The following is a 25739-nucleotide window of genomic DNA, read 5'->3' as shown; positions in this document are numbered from 1 at the left end:
CATAAGATCCATTATTTGTTTTTTATTCTATATTATTTTGAATTCGATAAACTACTACAGTTTTCTTTATTTGATTGTATACTCAAATTATAAAAGTCCCCTTGGGTACATTTTACAGTGAAGGAGTGCCATCTTGAATCATCGGTTGACAGGACAGGGATTATCATGTGTGATGCCACCTTACATCTATAAAACTAGCCTATTCATATTTTATTGTGGAGGATTTGATATAGCAAAATAGACGCAATGTGATTTGCGTGTTCTTAATCGTGTATAAATTACCTAGATAAACCTGCCGTTATACTTTGTGCAGATATCATTTTTTTTTTCTCTCTCTCTCTCTCTTTTACTTCAGGATGATTGATATCGTAGAAAGACCAGAAATCTTGCAGACCATGCAGAAACCATACTAATTGTTCCAGTGTACTCTCTAAAAAAATCGAGTGAAAATATTCACTCCTAAAAGAGTGAATACAAAAAAGAGTGAATTTAGAGTGAAATTGGAGTGAATTTTGAGTGAAAATGTTCATTTTCACTCATTTTGGAGTGACCTCAGGGATCACTCGAAGATTTTGGAGTGATCCCTGAGGTCACTCTAAAACGAGTGAAAATGAACATTTTCACTCAAAATTTACTCCAATTTCACTCTAAATTCACTCTTTTTTGTATTCACTCTTTTAGGAGTGAATATTTTCACTCGATTTTTTTTTTCATATGAGAGTACGGTAACACGGAAACATTTTCTGATATTAGGGTCCTATACCTCGATCCATATACGACAAAGAGAAAACGTTGTAGAAAACCCCCAGAACAATTATCATGTCCATGTTAAAGCTCAACAATATAAATTCGCCTCAATCTTCAACGCAAAGTGAAATCGGCATAATCGCTGAGAGCTCTTGACAGCTCAGTATTTATAACAGAGATATGTACTTATGTCTCTGCGATTTCTCATTCTTGCTTGAAAAGTGGAATACATCAGAATGGTGAAAAGGCGATTAATGATGATGATGATGATATGTGACAATGATAATAATAATGATAATAACAATGATGATGATGATAATAATAATAATAATAGTAATAAAAATAGTAATAATGATAACAATAATAAGAAGAACTCCATTTCATTATATTCTGTAGGCCTATAATTATCTAATTCATTCAATTTTTTATCATGATGATTCGGCAGGTTATAGGCCCTACGTGGATGCTGCGCTTGCCATTTCCTACTAACACCATTTGCAGAGGCAGATCCAGGAATTCTGTAAAGGGGTGGGGGCGCAACTAGTATTTCTGGTGCCACTTCCGGGTTTCATATAATTTTTCCTTTTTATTTCTTTTGTTTTTTACGAAAAATAAAGGGAGGGGGCGTGCGCCGGTTCCCCCCCCCCCCCCCCCCGGATAAGTCGCGGATCAAGAGGGGAAGCATCGAGCGCGCGCCACCTCTTTATTTTTTTGTGTGTGTTAAAACAAAAGAAATAAAAAGAAAACTAGAAAAGCACTCTGAGAGCGCAGACCTCCGCCAAGCATGCAGCTTATTTCCACCACTGATCTTGTTCTTCCATAGAGATATCAGTGATTTCCATCCATTATACGTACACACGTCACCACCCCCCGGATTCCTCGTGAGAACCCTGAAAAGTCGTATTATCCATGTTTTCAGGCTTCCCCGATTAAAATCAGCAGCGTAGGCACCCTACTACACTGGATGCTCATTAGTTGAATATGCTAATTAGACTACGAGATAATTCCCAAGGCTGTCAAAGTGGCAGCCAAGCTTATCATTTACCTCTCTACCATGTGTACAACCCGATTTAACAAAAATCGTTTTCACGTCCCTCTACAGGAAGGCCTATATATGAATTGTACATACAAGTATACCATGTGGTACCATCTACAAGACTGTGTACATATGCGATTGAGTTCATTATGCTAACTTGCATGTTTTAAATACTTACATCATGTCAAAATGGAAACTTGTGATAGGTGCCTAGATGGATTCCTCTTCGTATTCTCATAAAACCCTTGAAAATTATGGAGCATGTTTTCTGGCTTACCTGGTTAAAATAAGCAACTCATATTCCTATACTTTATATGCTAATTATATATGATTATGCTGATAAAAACAAGTTGCCCAATGTGCCGACCAAGCTGGATTTACTTCAACACCATTCTGGAACATGAATTAGAGAAAAACAACAACAACAACAACAAACAAACAAACGTGTAAACATACAAACTTGTGGGGTTCCGGTCTGGATAGTTCTACCCGACTACAACGCAACGGGCGTACGGGGGCGCCGTGTAAACAGCACGACGTGTACACTATACTAGTACACTACTGGTGGTGTAAGGTGTACTCAGTACACCATGTACCAAAACGTTGGTACATGATGTATACTCACGTCACGTGTATACTACGTGTCCCCGTGTAAGCGATTACTCAGTAGCGTGAATTGGGTTACCAGAACCAGGGGTTTCTCATCAGCAAGCAAGAGACAAGTACTAGAGGGTCCACAGATTCTACTCTAGGTAATCTTCATCTTCATTGCAGTGCTATAAATCAGTTTTCGCTTATTTGCTGATGTTGAGGGAGTATATTGTTGATTTTGACAATTCTCGTCGACTTCTTCTTCGACACCAGATTCACATGATTCAGTTTGCCGGCGAGTCTCCACACGCAAGGTTTGGCAGCAGCTGCAGCTACACACATTTATCATACATAGGCCTATATAACATGAGGCTATGTTCACGTCACTCCCCACCACCACCACTAACGTTACACTGCTGCTAGTACTCACACACAGGCCACCACACAAGATCACTGGGAAAGTCGCATATGCATTCTTTAGATCTAGGCCTAACGTTAACAAAATCCAAGGCTCACAGGAGGGTATTCGTTAATACGTTAGAGAAGTAGGGGCATATCGTGAAATAGTCCACTTGCACTTAATCATGCACTAGACTAGGCCCCTATCCTACCACTATGCACTAACACTAACAGTAAATTTTAACACTTTATTTTTTTTTAACAGCCGTTACTGCGTTTAATACTAATAGGCACTAAAATTTACTCCATTCACTGCCATTCATTTCGTCATTACATAGCTGGTGACTGCTTAATTTCAACCTCCATCTTGTCCGTAGACCATAGACTTTGCACAGAACCAGAAGACGCACACGCAGAATAAGAAGGGACCGATATCACGATTTGGCCGATGTAGTAGGCCTAAGGCCTAACGTTACACCTTGCTAGAATATATTTGTAATTCTATTTAGTAGAACTAGTTAGAACTATTATAATATTTGAGATCGATCTGTATGTAGGAGAGTGGAGGCGATTGTATCACCGGACGCGGGTGGTGGTGCAAGGACAGGCCAGGGTGCGAAAGACGTTGATTATTCCATTGTTGTGTGTGTGTGTGTGTGTATGACTACTCTCATGGATTTGTAAAAACATTTTAAGGGTTAAGCTTTGTAAAAACATCGGAAATCTGCAAGGACATTGAGTGTTTTTTGTTGAACATCGTATTTTTAAGTTGTGTTAAAAAGTACCGACAGTGAGTCTCATGCATGGTACCCGCACAATTTTTAGCGTGATGACTCTTTTTAACAGACCTCTGCCATGAAGGACATTTTTGGAGGTGCAACATTTTTCTGTTGGGCAAAGCAGTTGGCAGGGATCAAAACTTATAAAAGCTTCAAAATGATAGGGAAATGTGTAAATGGGCATACATGTACCATGATTTGTTGAGTCAAAATACATTCATGTTGAGGAAAGTACTACTTTTAATACCCCACCTAAATAATTGCAGAAAGTTTGTTTTGTGTTGTGTTTTTTATTTGTTTTTTTTTTTGAGGGGGGGGGGCTGAGAAAGGAAGAAATGAACAACTGTATGTTGAGGTAAAAGAATGTCACTATAGGTTTTGCAGATGTTCTTTAAAATTTCATTCAAGCTGTGAGTTGCATCTAGAATACATAAACTGCATGCTTCTCTATTCTTATTTATTTTTTTAGGTGATCCGAGTATCCTCTCGGATCACCTTCTGTATCTGTACCAACGGCGTAAATCCGTACTGAGGAGTTGGGGGGGGGGATGATCGGCGATAGTCACTATTACCATGATTACAAGCCCATAACCAGACCGGCGCAGCCTTGTGGGGGGGGGGGGGGGGAAAGAAGCTTGGTTCCCCCCCCCCCCCCCCACACACACACACACACACTCACACTTTGCAGGGATCAAATGTCCCACTCTTTGGCACGAAATATAAAGCGGGAGGGAAGTGGCAGCAAAAATATGAAGACTTTTTGTTCTTGTTTTTGTTTATTTGTTTGTTTTTTGTTTTTTGTTTGTCAGTCGACTTTCGGTGGAAAATCAGACCTTAAAAGTATGAAGACTTTTTTTGTTGTTGTTTCTCTTTTCTTTTGATTTTCTTTAATGATGATGGGTGGGGGAGGGAATTGGAGTTGGAATGTCTGTGTGAGGGAGCAGAGCGACCGAGCGGAGGGGAGGGTGTGGGAGAGGGGAATCCCCCCTCCCACACAAAGATTTTGCATGTTCAAACCTGTAATTCAGGGATCTGATTTGATTTGATTTATTTATTCACCGTAAATTCAGGCAGAAAAAAAAAATACAGTAAAAGTATGACAAGCAATATATACAACATATGATCAACATGCTTAAAACATAGAATGCATCAAATATGAAAAAGGGAAGAAGACAAGAGAGAAAAAAAAAAAATAAGCAGCGAATATGTACAGTAGGATAGCCCTTTCAGCTCAGTCTACGAAGACATGGCTGTTCTTCCATGGGGTCCTAACATGAAATTGATGTTGATATCAGGATAAAAAGATTCAAACTGTAAAAATATGTTATCATTGACAAGAAAAAAAAAAAAGTATATTGGCTGAGCTACAAAGAAAATAAGCTTATACTATGGAGGGATAATAAAAAAATCTGGAACAAATGATATTAACTGACTAGAATATGAAGCAGGACTACAAACAATTTTTAAATTTGGAGGGAGATTGTTACATATATTGCACAGCACCCCTATAATAAGTTCTTTTACAATATTCTGTCCTAGGTTTTGGCAATGCTAAGTTACCTGTTGACCTAAGTGAATAATTAAAATGACAATATTGAAATTGATCTTTTAAATACGTAGGTGCAAAATCATTTAATGCCTTAAAAACCATGGTGTTCAAGTGGCAACAACGCCGAGCTGCTAATGACTTCCAGCCTAGATGTGCATGCAGCTCTCTGACCGATATATGTCTATACAGACTTATTCCTAATATTATTCGACATGCTCTGTTTTGAAGTTTTCATGATAACATTGTATGTTTAGCACTGGTTGCACCATATATGATATCTCCATAATCAAAAATAGGAGAATAATCGCATTATAAACAACTTTTAGATTGGAGTCTGGACAAATTGATTGTATGTCGTAATCGGGATAACAACCGTACCAAATTACTTATTCGAGTGCACATTTTATCAATATGGAGGTTCCATTTCAGATATGGATCTAAGATCATGCCAAGATATTTCTGGTGCACACTTTTGGTGAAATTTTGGATTGTTTTCCTATCAAAAAACAAGCAAGAAAAAGAAATATTCATAGATTAATTGAATGACTAAATCGTGGTATCTGAGCTCTTGCTCTGCTTGTGTGACATCACTGTGAAGGCCTACTAAATAGTGGGGCCTATCACCGGTATGGCCAGGATTTTATCTTATGGGGAGTGGTTAGATGCGAGGGAGTGAAGTGAGCGGGGGGGTGGGAGGGGGATTCCCCCTCCCACGGTGAGAACTTTTTGCATTTTGATGTTGTACATGGTGCAATTTGATGCATGTTTTTGCGTGTTTTATTGACTGAAACAGTCCCACATGTTTAAGGTAGCAGTACATTTTGATGTAGATTATTGTTGAACAATTTTGCCTATAAAATTGTATCATTTAAATAAACTTCTTTTGTTAATTATTACACGGAATATCATGAACGCGACCGAGCCCGAGCGAGTGGAGCGAGCAAGGGGTGGGGGGGGGGGGGTGGGAGGGGGTTGTCCCCCTACTTTGGTGATAACTTTTTGCATTTTAATGTTGTACATGGTGCAATTTGATGCATCTTTTTGTGCGTTTTTCGACTTGAAACAGTCCCACTTGTTTAAGGTAGCAATATATTTTGATGTCGATTATATTATTTAAAAATTAGAATGGTATCATTAATAAATAAACTTCTTGTATTAATTCTTACACTGAATATCATGAACGGGACAGAACCCGAGCGAGCGGAGCGAGGGGGGGGGGGAAGGGTGTGGGAAGGGGTGTTCCCCTTCCCACGGTGAGAACTTTTTGCATTTTGATGTTGTACATGGTGCAATTTGATGCATGTTTTTGCACGTTTTGTCGACTTGAAACATTCCCACTTGTTTAATGTAGCAATGATGTTGATTATTATAAAACAATTTGACTGTAATATGGTATCATTTATAAACTTCTTGTATTAAGTCTTACACTTAATATCATGAATGCGACTGAATCCGAGCGAGGGGGGGGGGGGGGGGAGGGTGTGGGAGGGGGATGTTTCACCTGTCACTGTGAGAACTTTTTGCATTTTGATGTTGTTGATTGTGCAATTTGATGCATGTTTTTGAGTGTTTTATCGACTTGAAACAATCCCACTTGTTTAAAGTAGAATATTTTGATCATTTAAAAAAGTTTTTGTATTAATTCTTCCGCTGAATGTCATGAACGTGACCGAGCCCGAGCGAGCGGAGCGAGCAAAGGGGGGGGGGGGGGGGATGGGGAGGGTGTGGGAGGGGGGTGTCTCCCTCCCACAGTGAGAACTTGCATCATTTTGTAAATGATGCAATTTTACGCATGTTTGCGTGTTTCATCGACTTGAAACAGTCCCACTTGTTTAAGGTAGCAGAATATTTTGATGTAGATTAAAATGAACAATTTGCCTACTTGTATATAATTGTATTACTTAAATAAACTCAGTGTATTATTTTTTACGATGAATAATTATCATGAACGCTCTCTGTTAAGCAATTCAAACAGAATAAGCAAGCACACGAGGGTGTAGATATAAAGGGGCATTTCTCTTCCCACACGAAGGTGATTTTGCATTTTCAGACCTGACATTCAGCGATCTGGTGCAAACTTTTGGTGCAATATTTTCCAACCCCCCCCCCCCAAAAAAAATGAAGAAATAAAAGAGGGCTTTTTCAGGGAAGTGCTAAAATCATGGAATTAAGCTCTTATTCTGAGTGTGCATCATCTCCGTGTTATGTACAAAGTCTAGTGAGGTAGAGCTTAGGGGGAGGGTGTGGGAGGGGTATTCCCCCTCCCACTCGATGGAGCTTTTGCGTTATTAGAATTGAAATAAAGCGATCTGAAGCACACTTTTTGTGGAAAATTCAGAAATTGTCATTCCCCAAAGTGTACTAAGTCTATAGAGGGGACCAAGCGATGGGAGGGTGGCAAGATACGTCTCCCATATTCGAGGGAGCTTTTTATGCCTCCGCCAAGAAGTGGTGCCGGAGGCATTATGTTTTCGGGTTGTTCTTACGTCCGTACGTCCGTCCGCATTCATTTACGCGATAACTTGAGTCATATTGACTGGAATTTTACCGAACTTGGTCCAAGTATAAAGTATGATGGGGCAATTACTTGAGTAGATTTTGGGTGAAATCGACCAAAGGTCAAAGGTCAAGGTCAAATCATGAAATTGTGTCTGTTTGCGCGATAACTCGAGACTGGATCACGCAAATTTCACCAAACTTTGTCCGAGGATATTAATGTATGATGGGACAATTACTTGATTGATTTTTGAGTGAAATCGGACAGAGGTCAAAGATGAAGGTCAAATCCTAAAATTTATATGTTCATGTGATAACTCAAAACTGGATGGAACAGCTTTCCCCAAACTTTATCCAAGGATGATGTATGATGGGCAATTAGTTGAGTAGATTATAGTGACATTGGCAAGAGGTTAAAGGTCAAAAGGTCAAGGTCAAATGGTAAAAATGTTGCTATTTCCCCCATATCCATACCATGCTCAAAGGTATTTCCTTGAAACTTAGTGTAGACATGTACTACTGCATAAAGATTCTCCAGAGAGAGTTTCATGTCATTAGGTCAAAGGTCAAAAAGGTCAAAGGTTGGTGAAAAATGTTACAATTTCACTTTTCTCGCAAATAGTTCAATGTATCTTCATGGAACTTGGTACATACGCATGTACTGACTGGCAGGGATTATCTAGGGAATATAGGGGTCATGGGTCAATAGTCAGGGGGGCAAAGGTCAAGGTCAACTCAATATTTTACCATTTCCCTCATATACTAGTATATATAATGCATTGCTTGCATTATTTTTAAAATTCAATATGTACATGTATTACCTAATGGAGATTCTCTTGGAAATTTCCTGCCAGAAGGTCAAAGGTCTAAGGTTAAGGTTCAAATCAAGGTTTTAATGCAAAAAAAATCTATATTGCACTGTTATTACACTCTTTCTTCGTAACTTTAAAATTACTCAATGCATAAACTTATAAAAGGGACACTCAGAAGTTAAGTAAAAGTCCTCAATTCCCCAAATACATGTACCTGAACTCTTTCATAGACAATTATAGCAAACCTAGTTCAAGGAAAGTGATCATTTAAGATATTTCTGACAAACCTGTGACGTCATTTCAATATTTTGCCAGTTATGTGTAACTGTCATCACACATTGTGAAGACATTGTACTATACACCTATTGGGAGAATCATGCATTATGGCGGAGGCATCAGTCGCCATAGCGACATTTCTAGTTTTTTCTGTTTTAGAACTGAAATTAAAGAATTTGGTGCACACTTTTGTTAGAATATCTGGAAATTTGTCAATCAGAGAAGATGGGAGGGGATAAGCCCTATTCCCCCTTCCTCCACGAGGGAGATTCTGTATTTTCTGATTGCATTTAAACGTTTTGGTGCACACATCTTGTGGCATATTTGGAAGACTGTCTATGTTCAAAGTGTAGCCACAGTCCCTTGTATGCATGGGGGGGGGGGGGGGGACTGGCGAGCAGGGAGAAGGCGTGGGCGAGCGCTATCACCACCCTTCCCGTACGGGGGAGCTTTTTCCTTTTTAAAGTTGAAATTTAGATATCTCGTATACGCATTTTTGATGGAATATTTGTGAAATTAAAAAAAACACCAAATGCCCATATAGATGTATCCTGAATCGTCAGAGTCATCATCGTTTCAGGAATGATTCAGGAAGATGTATCCTGAGTCATCAGAGTCATCATCTTTTCAGGATTGATTCAGGAATTGGAGGGGGGGGGGGTCAATTATGGCGGTATAGTTTTTGTTTTTGTTTGTTTGTTTGTTGTCGTACATAATTTGCAGATGGTCCCGAGTTGCTCGCGTCATAGCATGTTTACATGTAGGCCTATACTATTTGTCAATGTCCTAACCATACCTTATGTTCTTACTTTCTTCGTGAGCGAGCGAAGCAAACGAGCGCTTGAGAAATATAAATTATCCTACAAGATAGAATACTGTTCAGCTCTGTTACCTGTATGAAGGCGGGCGTACAAACGTCATGCCAAAATATATGCCAAAATTGATACAATCACATTTCTGCTTCCTCCATTTTTTTTTCTCAAATTTCAGGGGGGGATGTTTGTACAGGCCATCCCCACCTCCATTTCAGGGGGGATTCATCCCCCCCCCCCCCCCTCCGGGATTTACGCCCATGATCTGTACTGATTCTTTCTTTAATTATTCTTCTTCTTCTTTATTTCTTTCTCCTCAAATCTTGTGCAGAGATTAACTCAAAAATTCTTACGCCTATCACTTTCAAAATTATACCATATATGTATCATGTCCCAAAGACGACAGATCTAATAAAATCGGTGTGATCAGTTGACCGTGACGTCATTATGACGTCATTATATGAAATCACATTCTCATTCATATCTCAAAATTTACGTCTCATATAGTTCAAGTTAAGCTCTTTCTACTCATATTCTCAAAATGCATCTTTACACTTAAAGGTAGGGGATACCTTTTACAGACCTCCCAAAATGCAGCAAAACATTAAATATGAACCTCAGGGGACTTGTTTAGGCCACTGCTGAGAAATTTGGAAGTCAACAGTTACCTACAATTTGAATAATGCACAAAACTCAACTACTCAGTAGTTCTGTGTGTCAGCCACACTGTAAGCCTTTTTGTTGCAGTCTTCTGTATTTTTTTATCTATAAACACAAATCTAAAAGCATGAGAGCTGATGTAATAACATATAGAGTGTGTGGCAAGAATGTATATATAGAAATGTTTGTAAGTTTTGATGAACTTTCTTCACAAAATATACATGATGGACACACATGCAGTGCATGGGTCTGCAAAGGTAGCCTAGCAATATACTGGAATTTACGGTGAGCCCCGAAAAAAATTCAATTCAAAATCTAACGGTCAATAAAAATGTACTAAATGTTACCTTCCACTTTCAATACTTTATGGGAGTTTCTAAAATGATACTCTCTTCAACATACCACTGTATTTATACAACTCTTCATTTAAGGCATGCAAATGGGATTCCCTACCTTTAAAACGTAGGCGTACGTGCACATTGAAATGTTGACTTATTCCAATCGAGCTCAAATTTTTTTTGAGCTTGATCATTTGGGGCATTTTTTGAAAAATTGAAAAAATGGACGGACGCGTACGCGCGCGCATATACGCATGCACAGCTCATATGCAGTAGAAATTTCCCGTTTTTCACACGGATCTGATGTCTGAAATGTCAAGGAATAATTCTACCAAGTTTCAAGTCAATCCGACTCAATATGATGTCACATGGGTCCGTCAAAGTTGAAATTCCGCGCGCGCATCAACGGCGATATACAGTGCAATTATGCCAAAAAACCGCCAATTTTAAATCCGATTTTACTCGTCAGGATTGACGGTGACCCCCCATTTTATTTACATATTCTGAAAGCTGATGAGTTTTACATGTCATTTCATGGGTTGGCAATGCTGGAAAAATTATTAAAAGACATCAAATTTCTTGATAAAATAAAAAAAGTAAATTTTCAAAATGATGTCATCAAATTTCATGTTTACTTGAGCGTATCTCACCTATCCTTTGCCAATTTTTACCTAGATTTCAGTATGTTGTAGCTTATTAAATGCTCTTTCATAAATGTATTTGCAACATTTTGATTGGATGACAGCATCACCTCGTAAAAATGGATTGAAAGTAACCTTCTCAAATTTGACCAGTTTATGTCTTATCTGTATGGAAGTGCAGTTTTTCTGGAAATGAAAATTGATATGACTATCTTTTTCGAGCACTAGCTCACTTATCCTTTGGTGAATTTCTCCCAGATTTTAATATATTGTAGCTTAGACTTTGTGCTATTGAAAGTGTGCCCTCTGTTTTTTCATACGACGTCGGGATCACGTCGAAAAACTTGGTTGAAATTGGCACTTGGCTTCGATGTAGCATCATTTTGCTTAGTACACAGAGCCTATGGTGGATGAAATAGGTCAGTGCATAGCGCATCGCACTTTTAATCTGAAGGTCCCAGGTTCGAGCCTCACCCCTGCTTTTTGCTTTAAAAAAAAACAACACTTTTTTCTTCTTTTTCTTTAGTTAGTCTTATTCTCTTTATTCTCCAACTTTATATTTTTCTGATTTTTTTATGCTTCTCCAAATTTCTATACAATACCCTAACTTTTTCTTTATTTTTCTTCCTTTCTTTCACTTTCTGTTCAATAGATCAACAACAACAATGGCTTTCAACCCCATATTTTGCACATGTTTAGTTCATGTCACGAACATCATTTCATAAAATAATAACTACTTCCTCCGACACCATCTTGGGTAGGTAAATCAGGGTCAAAGGTCAAAAGTGTTTAATCCTGTATCTTGGTTAAAATACACGTCCTATCTTTCGGATTTTGCACACGTAAGGAACATGTTGCAAGAATCATTTCACAAAATAACAACATTTTGCTCAGATGCCATCTTGGCTGTGTAAAGTGGAGTCATAGGTCAAATATACTTCATTTTGTAATCTCATTAGTGTATATGGTATCACTGTCATATTTTGCACACACATGGACCTCGATAGATGGGTCATTTTGTAAAATATCAACGCTTTGGTCGGACTCCATTTTGGCTGTGCAAATGAGGTATTATCTCTATGGGAGTACATTTTTTCTGGAAATGAACATTGACATGACTGTCTTTATCGAGCACTAGCTAATTTATCCTTGTGTGAATTTCTCCCAGATTTGAATACGTTGTAGCTGAGACTTTGGGCTACTATTAAGGCACCCTCTGATTTTTCACTGGACGTCAGGATTACATCGAAAAACGTGGTTGAAATTGATGCTTAGCTTCAATGTCGGGAGATATGTCTTTCTTTCTGTGACTTTCTTTGCAGTAGCTCAAATAAAAACACGCCCTTTCACCCCCACATTTTGCACATGCTTAGTCCATGTCATGCACACCATTTCAATAAAATAACAATTAATTCATCAGCCACCATCTTTTGTAGGTACATTAGGGTCAAAGGTCATAAATATTTCATTCTGTATCTTGGTATATACTTGTCCTACATTTGCCATGTTTTGCACATGTATAGACGGTGTCGCAAGAATCGTTTCACAAAATAACCACTTTTTGCTCAGATGCCATCTTGGGTGTGCAAAGTGGGGTCAAAGGTCAAATGTACTTCATTTTGTATCTTCGTTATAGTGTATACAGAATTTGGTACCAAAGATGGCAGATCTGACTCCCTTTTGTAAATGAGAATCCAAACATCACATGGCCAATGTCCCTAAACACAGGTGAAACCTGTATTGTCATGCCTATAGGGATCAGGACTCAAATCATTGATTTTTGAATAGATCGTATCACCTAATTTGTCAGTGTTGACAAATTCCAAGTCTAGTTATTTATTTATTTATTTATTTTTTTGCCATAGTGTTAGAATGGGCAGTGACAGTAATTTGAAAGGATTTTTTTTTTTTTTTTCAATCAGCATAATCAACCTTTAATACCAAAATGTGAATGCATTATATTTCCTACATCTTAGAATTCTATGTAGGAACCATGGCTACTCGCAGTGGAAGGAGTGACAGGGGAGGATCAGGAAGAGTTCTTGCCAAGCTGAAGAAATGCGTTGAGGATGGCAACTATTATGAGGCACACCAGATGTATCGCACTTTGTACTTCAGGTATGTACAAGATATATGTAATGCACTATTCACAATGTATAAATGCCTGCTTTTTCATAAGGAGGCACTTATAATACTTCAAAAAAATGTCAAAACTTTTCAACTCGAAAAGATAATGCTGCAAATTGTGATTTTAGGGTTGTTGTTTTTGTTGTAATAACACATGTAACAACTCACTAAATTCATGAAAATAAAAACCTTTTGCAAAATATATGGTGTATACACAGTACTTTATTGCCTTGTAATTCACTTGGCAGTTACCGTATTTACAAAAAGTATTATGTGCCATTCACATTTCCAGCCCACTTGCACTTTATCTTCCTTGTTGTTCAGGTATTTAGCACAGAAAAAACACGCAGAAGCCATAGAACTTGTTTACACTGGAGCATCACTTCTATTACAGCACAATCAGGTATGTTTTCTGTTTTCTTTTACATTGTAGCAGAAAATAATCCTTAAAGGAGAAGTCCGGACGATTTTGATTAAATTTCACCATAATCTACATAAATCAAGGACCAAGATGACTAAGTTTCATTAAGAAATTCCCTCCCAACTCGTCACAATCGATTTTTTAGCATCACTAATTTTGAATCGTTACTGTTCAATTTCTGTACGCCGGCTAGAAAGATCACGTGACGGCGTGACGTATTAGCCCCACATTGCTCTGTGTTGGGAGCGTCAGCTGGCTCGGGGAGCCCTGCATGAGCAACGGCGATACGGGTCGAGCAAGCGGTAGCATACCGCGTGGTTCCGGCCATGCAGCAGATCTGCGGATGTTTGAAAGTTTTGATGAACTTTCTTCACAAAATATACATGATGGACACACATGCAGGGCATGGGTCTGCAAAGATAGCCTAGTAATGTACTGGAATTTACGGTGAGCCCCGAAAAAAATTCAATTTAAAATCTAACGGTCAATAAAAATGTACTAAATGTTACCTTCCACTTTCAATACTTTATGGGAGTTTCTAAAATGATACTCTCTTCAACATACCACCGTATTTATACAACTCTTCATTTAAGGCATGCAAATAGGATTCCCTACCTTTAAATGTAAGCAGAGGGGAAAAAACAAACAGAATATCTTTGTATGTTTTAAAATGACAAGAACCTTATTAAAACTGAATCCCAGCCGTTGGTGTGCTGCCTATTCTAGTTAGGTTTAATGAAATTTCAATTGGTCTTTTACAGCATATGAGTGGGGCTGATTTAAGTTTGCTGTTGGTGGAGGCTCTGGACACATTGCAAGAACCTATTGCAAAATGTAACATAGGTAAGTAAGCAACATTTACACTGCGACAGAAGTAGCTCAAAATGTCTATATCCTTCCACCCCTCCCCCTTTGTATATTTGTTCGGGTTTTTTTTTCTGTTGGGGTGGGGAGTTGGGATTTCTTGGTAGGTGACACAAGACATTAAAATGTTTAGATAGTTTGTTTATCGATCCCACCAAGATCTTGTCATTATGATATTAAAAACAAAACGTGCAGAAGATTGTCTTGTCATCTGACTCAATTATGCAGTATGAGGTGTAGATGCACTGATTTTAAGCAACTCTTTCAAGGTCTAAGGCCATTGAATGTTTACTGAAATATCTTTTTTCAATTGTAGCTTCAACTTGATCCCACCAAGATCTTGTCATTATGATATTAAAAACAAAACGTGCAGAAGATTGTCTTGTCATCTGACTCAATTATGCAGTATGAGGTGTAGATGCACTGATTTTAAGCAACTCTTTCAAGGTCTAAGGCCATTGAATGTTTACTGAAATATCTTTTTTCAATTGTAGCTTCAACTTGATGTAGCCAGTGCTAATAATAATTTGATCATCATAGAAATACAATGGTTAAAGGTATGTCAAAAGTCACTGTCCTGTGGGTTAAAAATGTCATTGTCTCCATGCTAAATTAAACCAGGGGTAATTTCATTTGATAAGATGGTTATGAATTGATAAGCAGTCAGTTGCCTGAAATGACAAGGTCACCAAAGGACCCTCCTCTGATCATGATTTCTGCTAGGTGCAAATGTGAATCCAGGGATAATGTTTTTTTTGGTATATTTGAATAAAAATGAATTGGAAAGTACTGTAAAAGTGGATGTTTTCAGGCGAGTAATTTTTCACGCTCAGCTGGGTAAGATGAGTTTTGCATGTTTTTGATTCCACGGAATCAAGAGCTCAACTGCTGGAACATACAGCAAGCAAAAATATTTGTGTGCTTTTATTTTTGCACTAGTTTCTGGTTGCACGAAATATGCAAAAATTTCAACATCGCGAAAATTTCCACTTCTACAGTATTTTGATTATCAAAGGAAGGGAGGTAAGTATTCAAACAATGTGATGTAACTAGTGATTGTTCACCTCTTGATTATAGACATAATGCATTGTAATGCATGATGTTCATTCATGATCCACTGCAAATTGCCCTTTCCCTTTTCAAGGAATTTCGTGCACAACTATTTGTGATGTGATCAGTTCTGTAAATCTTACTATGCTACCCTTGAACTTCACGATGAATGTCTTTTACCATCAATCTTTCAGACCGAATTGCCAGTCTGGCCAAAGCTCTCCCATGTGAGTCCCCAGAGCGAACTAAGTTCATCACATTGTCCCTCAGATGGTCTCAGGGGGACTCCCGTGGAAAGGGAAGTGGAGATCCAGAGCTCCACAAGCAGTTTGCCAATATGCTGTGGCAAGGTACAAACAGACCTTTGACTTTGGAGGTAGCAACTGATGTTTGCTATATGATAATAAAATTGTACAATTTAAAAAAAAAGGGGGGGGGGGGGAGGTTGTAGAAGTTCCATTCTTACCTTGTAGTGGTTAAGGAATCATCCAGTTTCCACCAAAATGCCCTAAACAGAGATGCCAACTGTTACTTCTTTTGCTGTATTTTGTACTCTTTTTTTTTGTACCAAATATATGCAGGTTTCATTGGAAATAATGTTTGTTCCCAAATCTTATTATTACATATATCTTTTGCAAGAAAGGTAAATATACTATTTTTCCACCCAAAATATACCTTTTCTACCATCAGAATATTGCAACACTTTCTACAAGGTTGGCATCCCTTCCAAGGCCATATTTGGTGTTTCTTCAGTACCTGAACCCAGGGTTACAAAGATCCTTGCACAGGTGTCTTCAAAGTAGCATAGTTTGTCTTGCTCTATTTGTATTGTCAGCACCTAAGTTAAGTGAAATGCAGAAATCGCAGAAGGGCCAGTAGTGAAGTAGCCAGAGCCACCACCGCTGTGTGAAATAACAAGGACACATGCAGACAAACAAACTGAAAAGACAAGTGAAGAACCTCATGCCATCTTGTCAATGATATGGAACTAAACATCTGGTACATCCAATGCAACAATTGTAAATAAACAGTTTCTAGTTCATTGTATGTGGCTAGTAAGAGATGAATAAAGGTTTGTTTTTCTTTCTTTTTATCTTTCTTACAGCTAAGGAGGAAATGTGCTATTAAAGTGCAGTGATCTGTTTGATACATGTATGTGTCAGTTCATGTATGTGTGTTCATCATTTTTGGAAACATGTCACCATTTGTAATTTTTGCAGAGAAAAACTTTTTTGAAGCTCGCTACCACTTTTTGAGATCCATGGATGGAGAAGGATGTGCCTTAATGCTAGTGGAGTATCATCTGAACAAGGGCTACTCCAGTGAAGTTGACATGTTCGTAGCACAAGCAGTACTTCAGTAAGTCTAGATATCATTAGTGTGTAATTTGCCTTGTACATTGCATTACTACAGTGTGGTGACAGTGTGTGATAGTGTACAGATGTGGACTCCTTTCCAGGGCATTGTTGGTGATATTGCCCAAGGAGCTTCCTTAAAGGGTCATACAGCTGTAAGTTGGAGTTGATTCCGAGGGATAATGATATCAATAATGCCCCAAATGAAGCAGTCCACATATGTTGTATATGCTGAATAAAACTGAATGAAATTTTACTTGCTTGATCATGATTGTGCTAAATTTGGGCCTTGTCAAAAGTCAAGTGACAATGCTAAAATGTCAGTATTTTTTCCTCATATATTGAAAATGGTTCAGTGTTATAAAAAAATGAAGCTGGTGTATAATTATATTTAATACCAGATAGCAATCATTTTGAGAAAGATGAGAACCATTTGTTCAATGGTCAAAGGTCAAGCGAAAGTACTGAAATTTCATCCGTTTCTCATCTTTCTGAATGGCTCAAAGTATCCTTGTGAAGCTTAGCATGTACAACATGTATTACCAAACTTTATGTTTTCAGACATAAGATTAAAGATCAAGGATAAAGTGTCAAAGATGAAGAATAAATGCTACAGTTCTGCTTATTCCACCATGTCTGTGAAACTGCTCAAGCTGTTAGATATGTCGCACATGTTTGATCAGCTAACTTAAGCCTGCCGCACACTACACGATTTTGCCCTGATTCACTGGTCTTAAGACCTTAAGACTAGAAGTGTGACGTCACAGTCTTGCCATTATCTAGTCGTACGACTGGGTCTTAGCGCCAGTCGTAGAGATTTGACATGTTGAATTTCTACGACTGGTTGTGGGCTTTCAGCCATTCACAATGCAGTAAGATGCATGCGCACACAGTGCGCACTGCGCGCGCTTTACAGTCGTAAGCCTACTCGTAAGGTTCGGTCGTATAGTGTGCGGTGTCCGGTCGTACGACTGGTCTTAAGACCCAGCTTGGCTTAAGACTTTAAGACCAGTCTGATCGTGTAGTGTGCGGTGGCCTTTAGGCTTCTGTGCTGAAAATTATAATATGACCATTAAGTTGAATACAAATCAAATTGGGCCTTTAAAACCACATGGCAAGTTCAATCATGAAACTTGTTAGAATTCAAACTTGTCATGTCTATTTCTTGCCAATTATGTGAAACTGTCGTCTCACATTATTATGATTTACTGTAGATTTATGAGAGAACAATGTGATATAGCGGAGATATTCCAGTTGCCTCTGTGAGATTATGAATGATTTGATTGTTGCAGTCATTAGTAGCAGCAGCAGCAGTTAGAAATTTCTAATTCCAAACAGCCTTTTTATTTATATGCTAGTATTTGTATTATATTGTTATTCATTTCGTCACTATGAATGTCCTTGAATCAAGTTAAAACAGAGATCTATTACACTGAGTAGATTTGAAAATTTCATATTTACGCCATAATTACATGCAATGTATTGATTTGATAGATATCTGTGCCTAAGGAACAAAACAACAGCTTCTCTGACGTTACGAGTGTACACAGAGAATCATCCAGCAATCAAGAGTGGGCCTCCTTTTATTTTACCTCTCCTCAACTTCATATGGCTTCTGCTGTTGGCAGTAAAAACGTGAGTGTATGCTTTGAACCAAGAGCAATACCTCATGGTTCAATGTGCTATAAAAGCTTATTATAATGGATTTATTATCTATTTGTTGTTGTTGTTCCTCTGATTATTTTGATATTTTCATGTAGTGTCAGATCGTAAGTGCACTATTCTGGACTATTGTGCATTATGTATGCATGATTAACCCTAGGCGCAGTTTTGTTTCAGTGAGGCTAAAAATCAAGGTGGAATAGAAGAAAATGATGACTTATTATGCATTTAGAGTGTGTGTTTCTAGAATAGTGTCTGATAGAGCATTTGCTTACTGTTGAAAATGTACACTAATATTGATTTCCCTGCAAGAATTCATGCTTGTGATGCGTAATCATGCACTATGACCATAAATGCAAAATTGACTACTTAATTTACAATACAGGTGTGTTATTTACTGTACGAGCTGAAATGTTCGCGGTGGTTTTATTTTCGCGAATTTCGTGAATCACCTTTGAATCACGAAAACAAAAACACGCGAAAATAACAATGCGCAAATAAGTAAGTTCAGTTAGACCCTCGCAACCGCGAAATTAGCAACACACGAAAATGTCCTCGAAGTACCAATTCGCGAAAATATCTGTACGCGAAAATTTCAGCTCGTACAGTACTATGGATACAGTATTTATGAGAAGTTTTTTTCTGTACAGATACAGTATGATTCTTCTCACACTGTAATATCACTATTTATGGGACTATATTTTAAACACAGGCAAAAGCTAGCTGCTTTTACTGTCCTGTGTGAGAAGTACCAGCCATCCCTTCAACGTGACCCATGCTATGCAGCCTACCTAGACAAGATTGGACAGATCTTCTTTGGCCTTCCACCTCCTTTACCAACAGGGAGACAGGGCCTTATTGGTGAGTAGGGAATGGAACCTCTGTATTGTATATCTCATATTGAACTTTCTTGCTTTTTTCTGAAAGCAAGCATTTTCATATATCGTGTGTTTGCAGCAATGACAAAGACGAGTGCTTGTAGTATTTTGTCACAGTGTTCAAAGTATTTTGTCACAATGTTCAAGATGACACTAACTCTAAGCAGAACTTTGAGAGACAGTCTGACCAGGGCCCCGTTTTATCAAAAGATAAATCTTAAGTCAAGATAATCTATGATTAACCCCTCAAGTCAACTCTAAGTCCATATATATATATATATATATATATATATATATATACACATAATCAACGATTAACTTCCAAATCAACTTCAAGTCCGTTTTATCAAGAGGCCCGACCGCCCGCCCATCAAGCCATCGCCAGCAAGGGCAAGTAACCGAGCGCTGGAACTACGTCTGTGTGCAATGCATATCTTGCCAAAGAATGTGCGAGGAAATCAGTAATTTCTGACGTGCGTAGGTCTACGTAGAGCTAGTTCGTCAATAGATACTAATTGATAGTTTCGTAGGCCTATACAGAAAGTAAAGAGTTTTATTCTATAGCACCGAGTACGACAGTAAGATCTTTCTAACCAATAGGCCTAACGTTAAGTGACGTTACAGCGGGTCGTTTGTACTTACCGTACACTTTAGTGTAGACTAGAACATCTACTAGGCCTAGAATTTCGACATGTAGACTCACGATCTACTGTATTCTTTACAAAGCCGATCCTCAAGACTTGAAACAATGCATACAAAACACGACCTTCACCTTGGACAGTCCCACTGGCACTGCAGAAAATCCTCTGTGCCAGATTATCCATGTCAATGAATACTAACGTTAGATCTAAGATCCTACGTAGTGTGCAGGATCTTCACGGTACGAGCACACACGGATTTTCGTTGAGCTCAAGATGTGCTAGATCTATCGACCTACTTTCGTCAATACAACGCAAACAACTGCATATTTTGCGGTTCTGTTGCAAACATACTTCTAATTCAGCGGCTGTAGCGCTAATCATACTGCGGTGCAGTATGATTAGCTCTAGTCTACCTTGTAGACTAGAGCATCTACAAGGTCTAGAATTTCGACTTGTAGACTCGCTATCTATTCTGTACAAAGCCGATCCTACACATAATATACAAGATTTGAAACACTAATACAAAACACGACCTTCACCTTGGACAGTCCCCCTGGCACTGCAGAATATCACTGAATACCAATGTTAGATCTAAGATCCTACGTAGTGTGCAGGATCTTCACGGTACGCGTGTACGCAGATTTTCGTTGAGCTCGAGATGTGCTAGATCGTCATACTTTCGTCATTACAGCGCAAAATGGTGTGTTTTGGCATTTTGCGGTTCTGTTGCAAACATACTTCTAATTCAGCGGCTGTGATATAGCGCTAATCATACTGCGGCGCACTAGCAGACTACGCTTCCGTGGCCATGGCAAACAATCATGCACATTCGTGTTTTTGTTGTTTGTTTTGCTTTATGTATTGTTTTTAAGGAGACAGGAAACCAGCCTTGTCGTGTGTTTTTTGTTTTGACTGAATCAATAATTAAGTCATGATGATCAGCTATAACTATACTCGACTATTATGTCTCTTCTGAAAACGGAAACTTGAAGTTGATTTAAAGTTATAGCCAACTTTAAGTTGACCAAAGTTAGAGTTGATTTCACAATCGACGCTAACTTTATCTTGATAAAACGGGCCCCAGAGCATGGAAGGATTGACATTCATGCCTCTACAGGTCTAAATGCAATTCAGCAGTGTATCATTTATGTGTAACGTTTAGTTAAGCACAGCAGCAAGGGCATAGTTCCTCATACATGACAGCATTAATACTGTGGATGAAGTTTGCTTCTATTGATAAGTTCTATGGGCTGGTTATCCTTTTGAAAGTAAGACTGGTGTTTACTGCCTCAGAAAAAAGTCCATCTCTTTTGTGTGAAGAAACACATGGTACATCAAAACTTAGCCAAACCTCTTCAAATCTTAAGAGTACTTTTCAAGTACCTTCTGATGGTAGTCCACATTACTGCAGAGCAGGTGTAAGAATATTTTGCTAAAAGCAGCCCTTAAATAATATCAATTCACTGTTAACAATGGTCTGACATGATTGATTGTGGGGTAAACCCTTCAGCATTGCTATGCAAATTACATTCAGGTTGCTTTGACAAGTTAAACAGCCTTTCATAAACCTTAACATGATTGATAGAGTAGGGTTAGAACACTTGAATAGAACATACCCTTTTTGAAATTGCTTCAGAGAGGTGTTTGTCAAGGATTAAATGGTACAAGCTCTCTCACTTGATGTGTAAATCTTCTCATTTTAACACTACTGAATGTGCTGTGTCAATGATTTGGTAGGTAACCTGATATCAAGTCTGTTTGGTGGAGACGGTGAGGATGATGACGAGTCTGATGTGGAGACATCTACAAGCCCACTCCTACATGTGGCAGACCTGGACTAAACATTAGGCCAGTGGATCAGCCTGCCCCATGCATTGCAACTTATGGTTACATCACCTTGGTAAATTTAAATCCCATGGAGACCATTTCTTATGTGTTGAACATATAGAAACATACAGGGTGATGACACATGTGTGTCACTATGCATAATTGTAAACTCTAAGCAGACAAGCAATGTTGCAGTCTTGTGTGTATAAATAGATAATTGTGTAACTTTGCAATAAAGCTGAGATTGAGGACATAACAGAATATTGATGCTGTGACAACACACATATGTACGTATATAATATGTAATTTCAAACAGGATAAGAAAGGTTATAATTGATAGAATATATACTGGGGTGATAAAGTTATATATGCTATTTATGATTTAAAACCAATTATAGGATCAAGGAAGACATTGCAAGTGTATAGTCTACTCTCAAGCCCAATCTCACTGGGTATTTGTAATCCCATTTGTTCTGTTAGGCTGGAGCTATGAAGACATTATTGTACACTATGTTTGTGGCATTTAATGACTACATCGGACAAGCATACTGCAAAACATACACTGGATGGGGGTCTTAAATGCATCAAGCATTTGCTCACTTGGATGGGAGATCATGAGGATTTTACTTTATTTGGTACACGCTAACCCCCGGCTTTAGATTTATGCTCTCACTAGCATACTTACCCAACCTTTAATGCTGAGCAGCCTCATTGGGATGTGAACCATACAAAATTTGAGTGTGAAGCCCTGTTGTAGTAGACCTTACTGCGACAAAGTCGAGACAATGTCTGGAGAACCAAATTTCTTGCCTCGCGCAGTAAAACCGCAGGAGAGATCAAGGGTTACCATTTTCACAGACACACACCAAAAACAACCTCTGGGTAGGTTTCCAAGAGGGAGAGGTGTCCACTGATGCGACTGCACTGCCCACAGGCCAACGCAACCTGTTGTTCTACATTGTGCCTATCTAGGTAGGCAATCATGTTAGTAAACAAAAAGTGTTTACAATCACTGATCTCAACTAGAGGTCAGTGGTTACAATCCATGGATGTGATCAATGTGTTCATTCTCTGTCTGCAATGTTGCACATGTGTGTTGAGTGTATCAAAGGAATGTTACTGTGGTTGCGTTCTAATAGAACGGTTGTTAAGGTTATGTCACGGTAAATACCTTAGCTGGCTTGGGTAGAATTTGGCAAAAGTTACTGCCACAACATCTGAGCAACATCAAAAAAGATTATCAGGATACTACCCGGACGTTGTCGCAGTAACTCTAGTTTGAAAGGCTTTTTTTAAATGGGGCGTGAGATTGTCCTCAAGCATTGTGGGCTTAGCCCACTTTCTAAAGAGCTAGAGACGGAAGAAGCAGGAATAAGCTTAACTTAGGGAAATTGGTTGGGGGGGTTGGGGTGGCACAGGGGGCAGGCAGTGATGGAACCAAAGCAGAATTTCCAGTGGGAAAAGGCCTTTACACTCACACAGATATGAATTGAGATGTTGTAACCGTATTGCTTTAAAAAGAAAAAAAGAAAAAAAAATGTGGCGAGGAATAAGGCATTTTGCTGTACATGTAGTTCTTTAATATCAACGTTACCAGATGCTTGATGTGGTGATTACAGAAAAGGTCTTCTGGTTATATTACGACAACACCTGTAGCTATATGAATAACAAAGCATACTATCAAACATATTGGACTTAGATTATACAAGGTGTGTTATCTTCACTACTTCAAGAGCATATTGATATTGTGAGTCACTCAGAACTGATGGCAAACACTATGAATTCAATTATAACAATTTGCTTTTCATTTGACTCTTTGTGATTCACAAATGTGCAAAAACAAATGTGACTACCCCTCTTCCAAATTTAGTTTGAAAAAAGTGTAAAAATGTAGTTTGTGGTCAATCAGTCTGTTGCAAAGTGTGGACTTTATTCCCAGTTATCAAGTAATTCAAGTGAATTTCAGTACACATGATATATAAGTGTACATTCGTGAGATATAATTCTGGTGTTTTCCAGAGCAAGCAATGCTATTGTAACCATACATGTATTTCAAAGCTCTCACAGTTTTTTAGTTATTATAATAGAACTTGGCTTTATCCCTTTAGATATTTATGAAAAAATATGGGTGATGAGTGTGTCCAGTGATGCATTGCCATAGAAATATAACCAGTATTTGGGAAGAACCTTGCATTATGAACTAGTCCTACAATATTGGTGAATTTTGATGTTTGTTTGTTTATTTTTTGTTTTTTGTATGTAGGACCTCGTGGTATAGATGTGTGTAGCTTTTATTTTGTGTTTGTCATAAATAGCACTGTCTTGGTACATAATTCCACTTGGATGCAATCCCATGGAGCAAGCTAGTTATACAGATTTCAGCTACTTGCAGTAAACCATAGTATATGTGATAACCTTCAGACGAAAGCCAGATGAGCTATTGCCATGGCACTCACATTCTTTTGGATAAAACTTTGTGTACAGCAAAGTACTTGTAATTTTCAGGTAATGTCAGTGATAATGGTAGACATTGTCACGCAAGTAGGATTTCAGTGTCCATTGGACCAAGTGTTGCCATGCCAATCACATTTTATGAAAATACTTATTGCCCCTCTTAATAAGGGATGTGATGGTTATTCCAATCGTATTTCACAGTGAGTCATTTTTGTCTTGTGATCATCTACATAGTTTTGCATCTATACCCATGCCACATCAAAGAATAATTGTTAGTGTTATATTACATGTTGGCCTGCACAATTGACAAAACATATTTTTGGCTAGGTCAACATGTACCTAGTTTTGAGTGTGTTGTCTTGTTTGTTTGTTTTTTATTAAGTAAATTTCTTAGATTTCTGGGGGAAAATAGACTTTGCTTGCCAACTTATTTCAGGGATATTCCATTGAGGAGAAAGAATTATTTTGTGAGGTTGTTGAGATAAGTCTGAAATACCCTAATGTGTAGAGTGTTCTGCTGAATGGCATTAGCAACCCAACACCAAAAGATTAAAAGTATTTGCACAAGGTTAAGGACAAACCCAGTCAGGACAGGGATGCCCCTAGAATCAATACTTCTTGATGGTGGGAGAATGGCAGCTTACCAAACTCTAACAAAAATGGCACAAAGCCTAATTGGAAATCAACAGAATTGCTTGGCTTTATATTACAGTATTCCACAGTAGACCTCCATATTTTAGGCCAGGTTCAACTACTGCAAATAATCCTGTGTTTGAACTTCTCTTGATAATATGCCTTTGCATGGATTTAAAAGTTATACCCGTAGGTCATGTATTTTACACTTACCTGTATTCATGTATATGATACAGAGATCAGAGTTTACTAGCCTTCAGGAGCTAGCTAAGTTGACTCTTTAATTATGTGATAGAAAAATGTATTGCAAGTGATACTTCATTCTTAAGTTACAATATCAAATTTTCAAGGTGAAATTTGTGCTTGTATAATGGACTCATATAGAAATTATCAAGCATTAGGTCTCATTAGAGGAGAAGTATTTTAGGATGTCAGAGTATTTCAGCAGTTAATTCAGTGGTGATGAAGTCTTTGAGCTTTCAGATGTTCTTTTACAGAGCTACATGAAATTGCATTAAACACCAAAAAGATGCTACAATTTTGCCGGATTTATCTTTATGTTTTTGTAGCACTCACACACAGATTTTGTGAGAAAAAAAAAAAAAGAAAGAAAAATCAGAAGACCTAGGAGTAAGATAACTTCTTCTCATGAGTTTTGTTCATGTGAATGAAACACCAGAAGATGAAGGAT

At 38.2% G+C, this 25739-nt stretch overlaps 1 protein-coding gene across 2 annotated transcripts; it reads left to right on the top strand.

The window, feature by feature from the left end:
• Positions 1-2441: 2441 nt before the first annotated feature.
• Positions 2442-24050, top strand: LOC140231565 (Golgi to ER traffic protein 4 homolog B-like). 2 transcript variants are annotated; one of them, XM_072311704.1, is made up of 9 exons: positions 2442-2535; positions 13113-13254; positions 13588-13666; positions 14446-14527; positions 15793-15948; positions 16819-16957; positions 18448-18588; positions 19328-19476; positions 21872-24050. In XM_072311704.1, exons 2-9 carry the CDS (start codon positions 13130-13132, stop codon positions 21973-21975), a joined length of 975 nt encoding a protein of 324 aa, XP_072167805.1. In that variant the 5' UTR covers positions 2442-2535; positions 13113-13129; the 3' UTR covers positions 21976-24050. The 2 variants fall into 2 exon arrangements, with proteins under 2 accessions (XP_072167805.1, XP_072167804.1); XM_072311703.1 differs by lacking the exon at positions 2442-2535 and adding an exon at positions 11791-11893.
• The last annotated feature ends 1689 nt before the right edge of the window (positions 24051-25739 follow it).

The sequence above is a fragment of the Diadema setosum genome, chromosome 8 (assembly GCF_964275005.1).
Source record: "Diadema setosum chromosome 8, eeDiaSeto1, whole genome shotgun sequence".
NCBI classification, from domain to species: Eukaryota; Metazoa; Echinodermata; class Echinoidea; order Diadematoida; family Diadematidae; genus Diadema; species Diadema setosum.
Note: the sequence above shows the minus strand (reverse complement) of the source record. Positions and strands in the feature narration are given on the sequence as shown.

Excerpts from the sequence above, each read along its gene's own strand:
- LOC140231565 (XM_072311703.1), top strand. The coding sequence starts at position 11,839 with ATGTCACGAACATCATTTCATAAAATAATAACTACTTCCTCCGACACC. Across the intron at positions 11,894-13,112 it reads TTCCTCCGACACCATCTTGG|AATTCTATGTAGGAACCATG; the intron begins GTAGGTAAATCA and ends CCTACATCTTAG. Across the intron at positions 13,667-14,445 it reads TTCTATTACAGCACAATCAG|CATATGAGTGGGGCTGATTT; the intron begins GTATGTTTTCTG and ends GGTCTTTTACAG.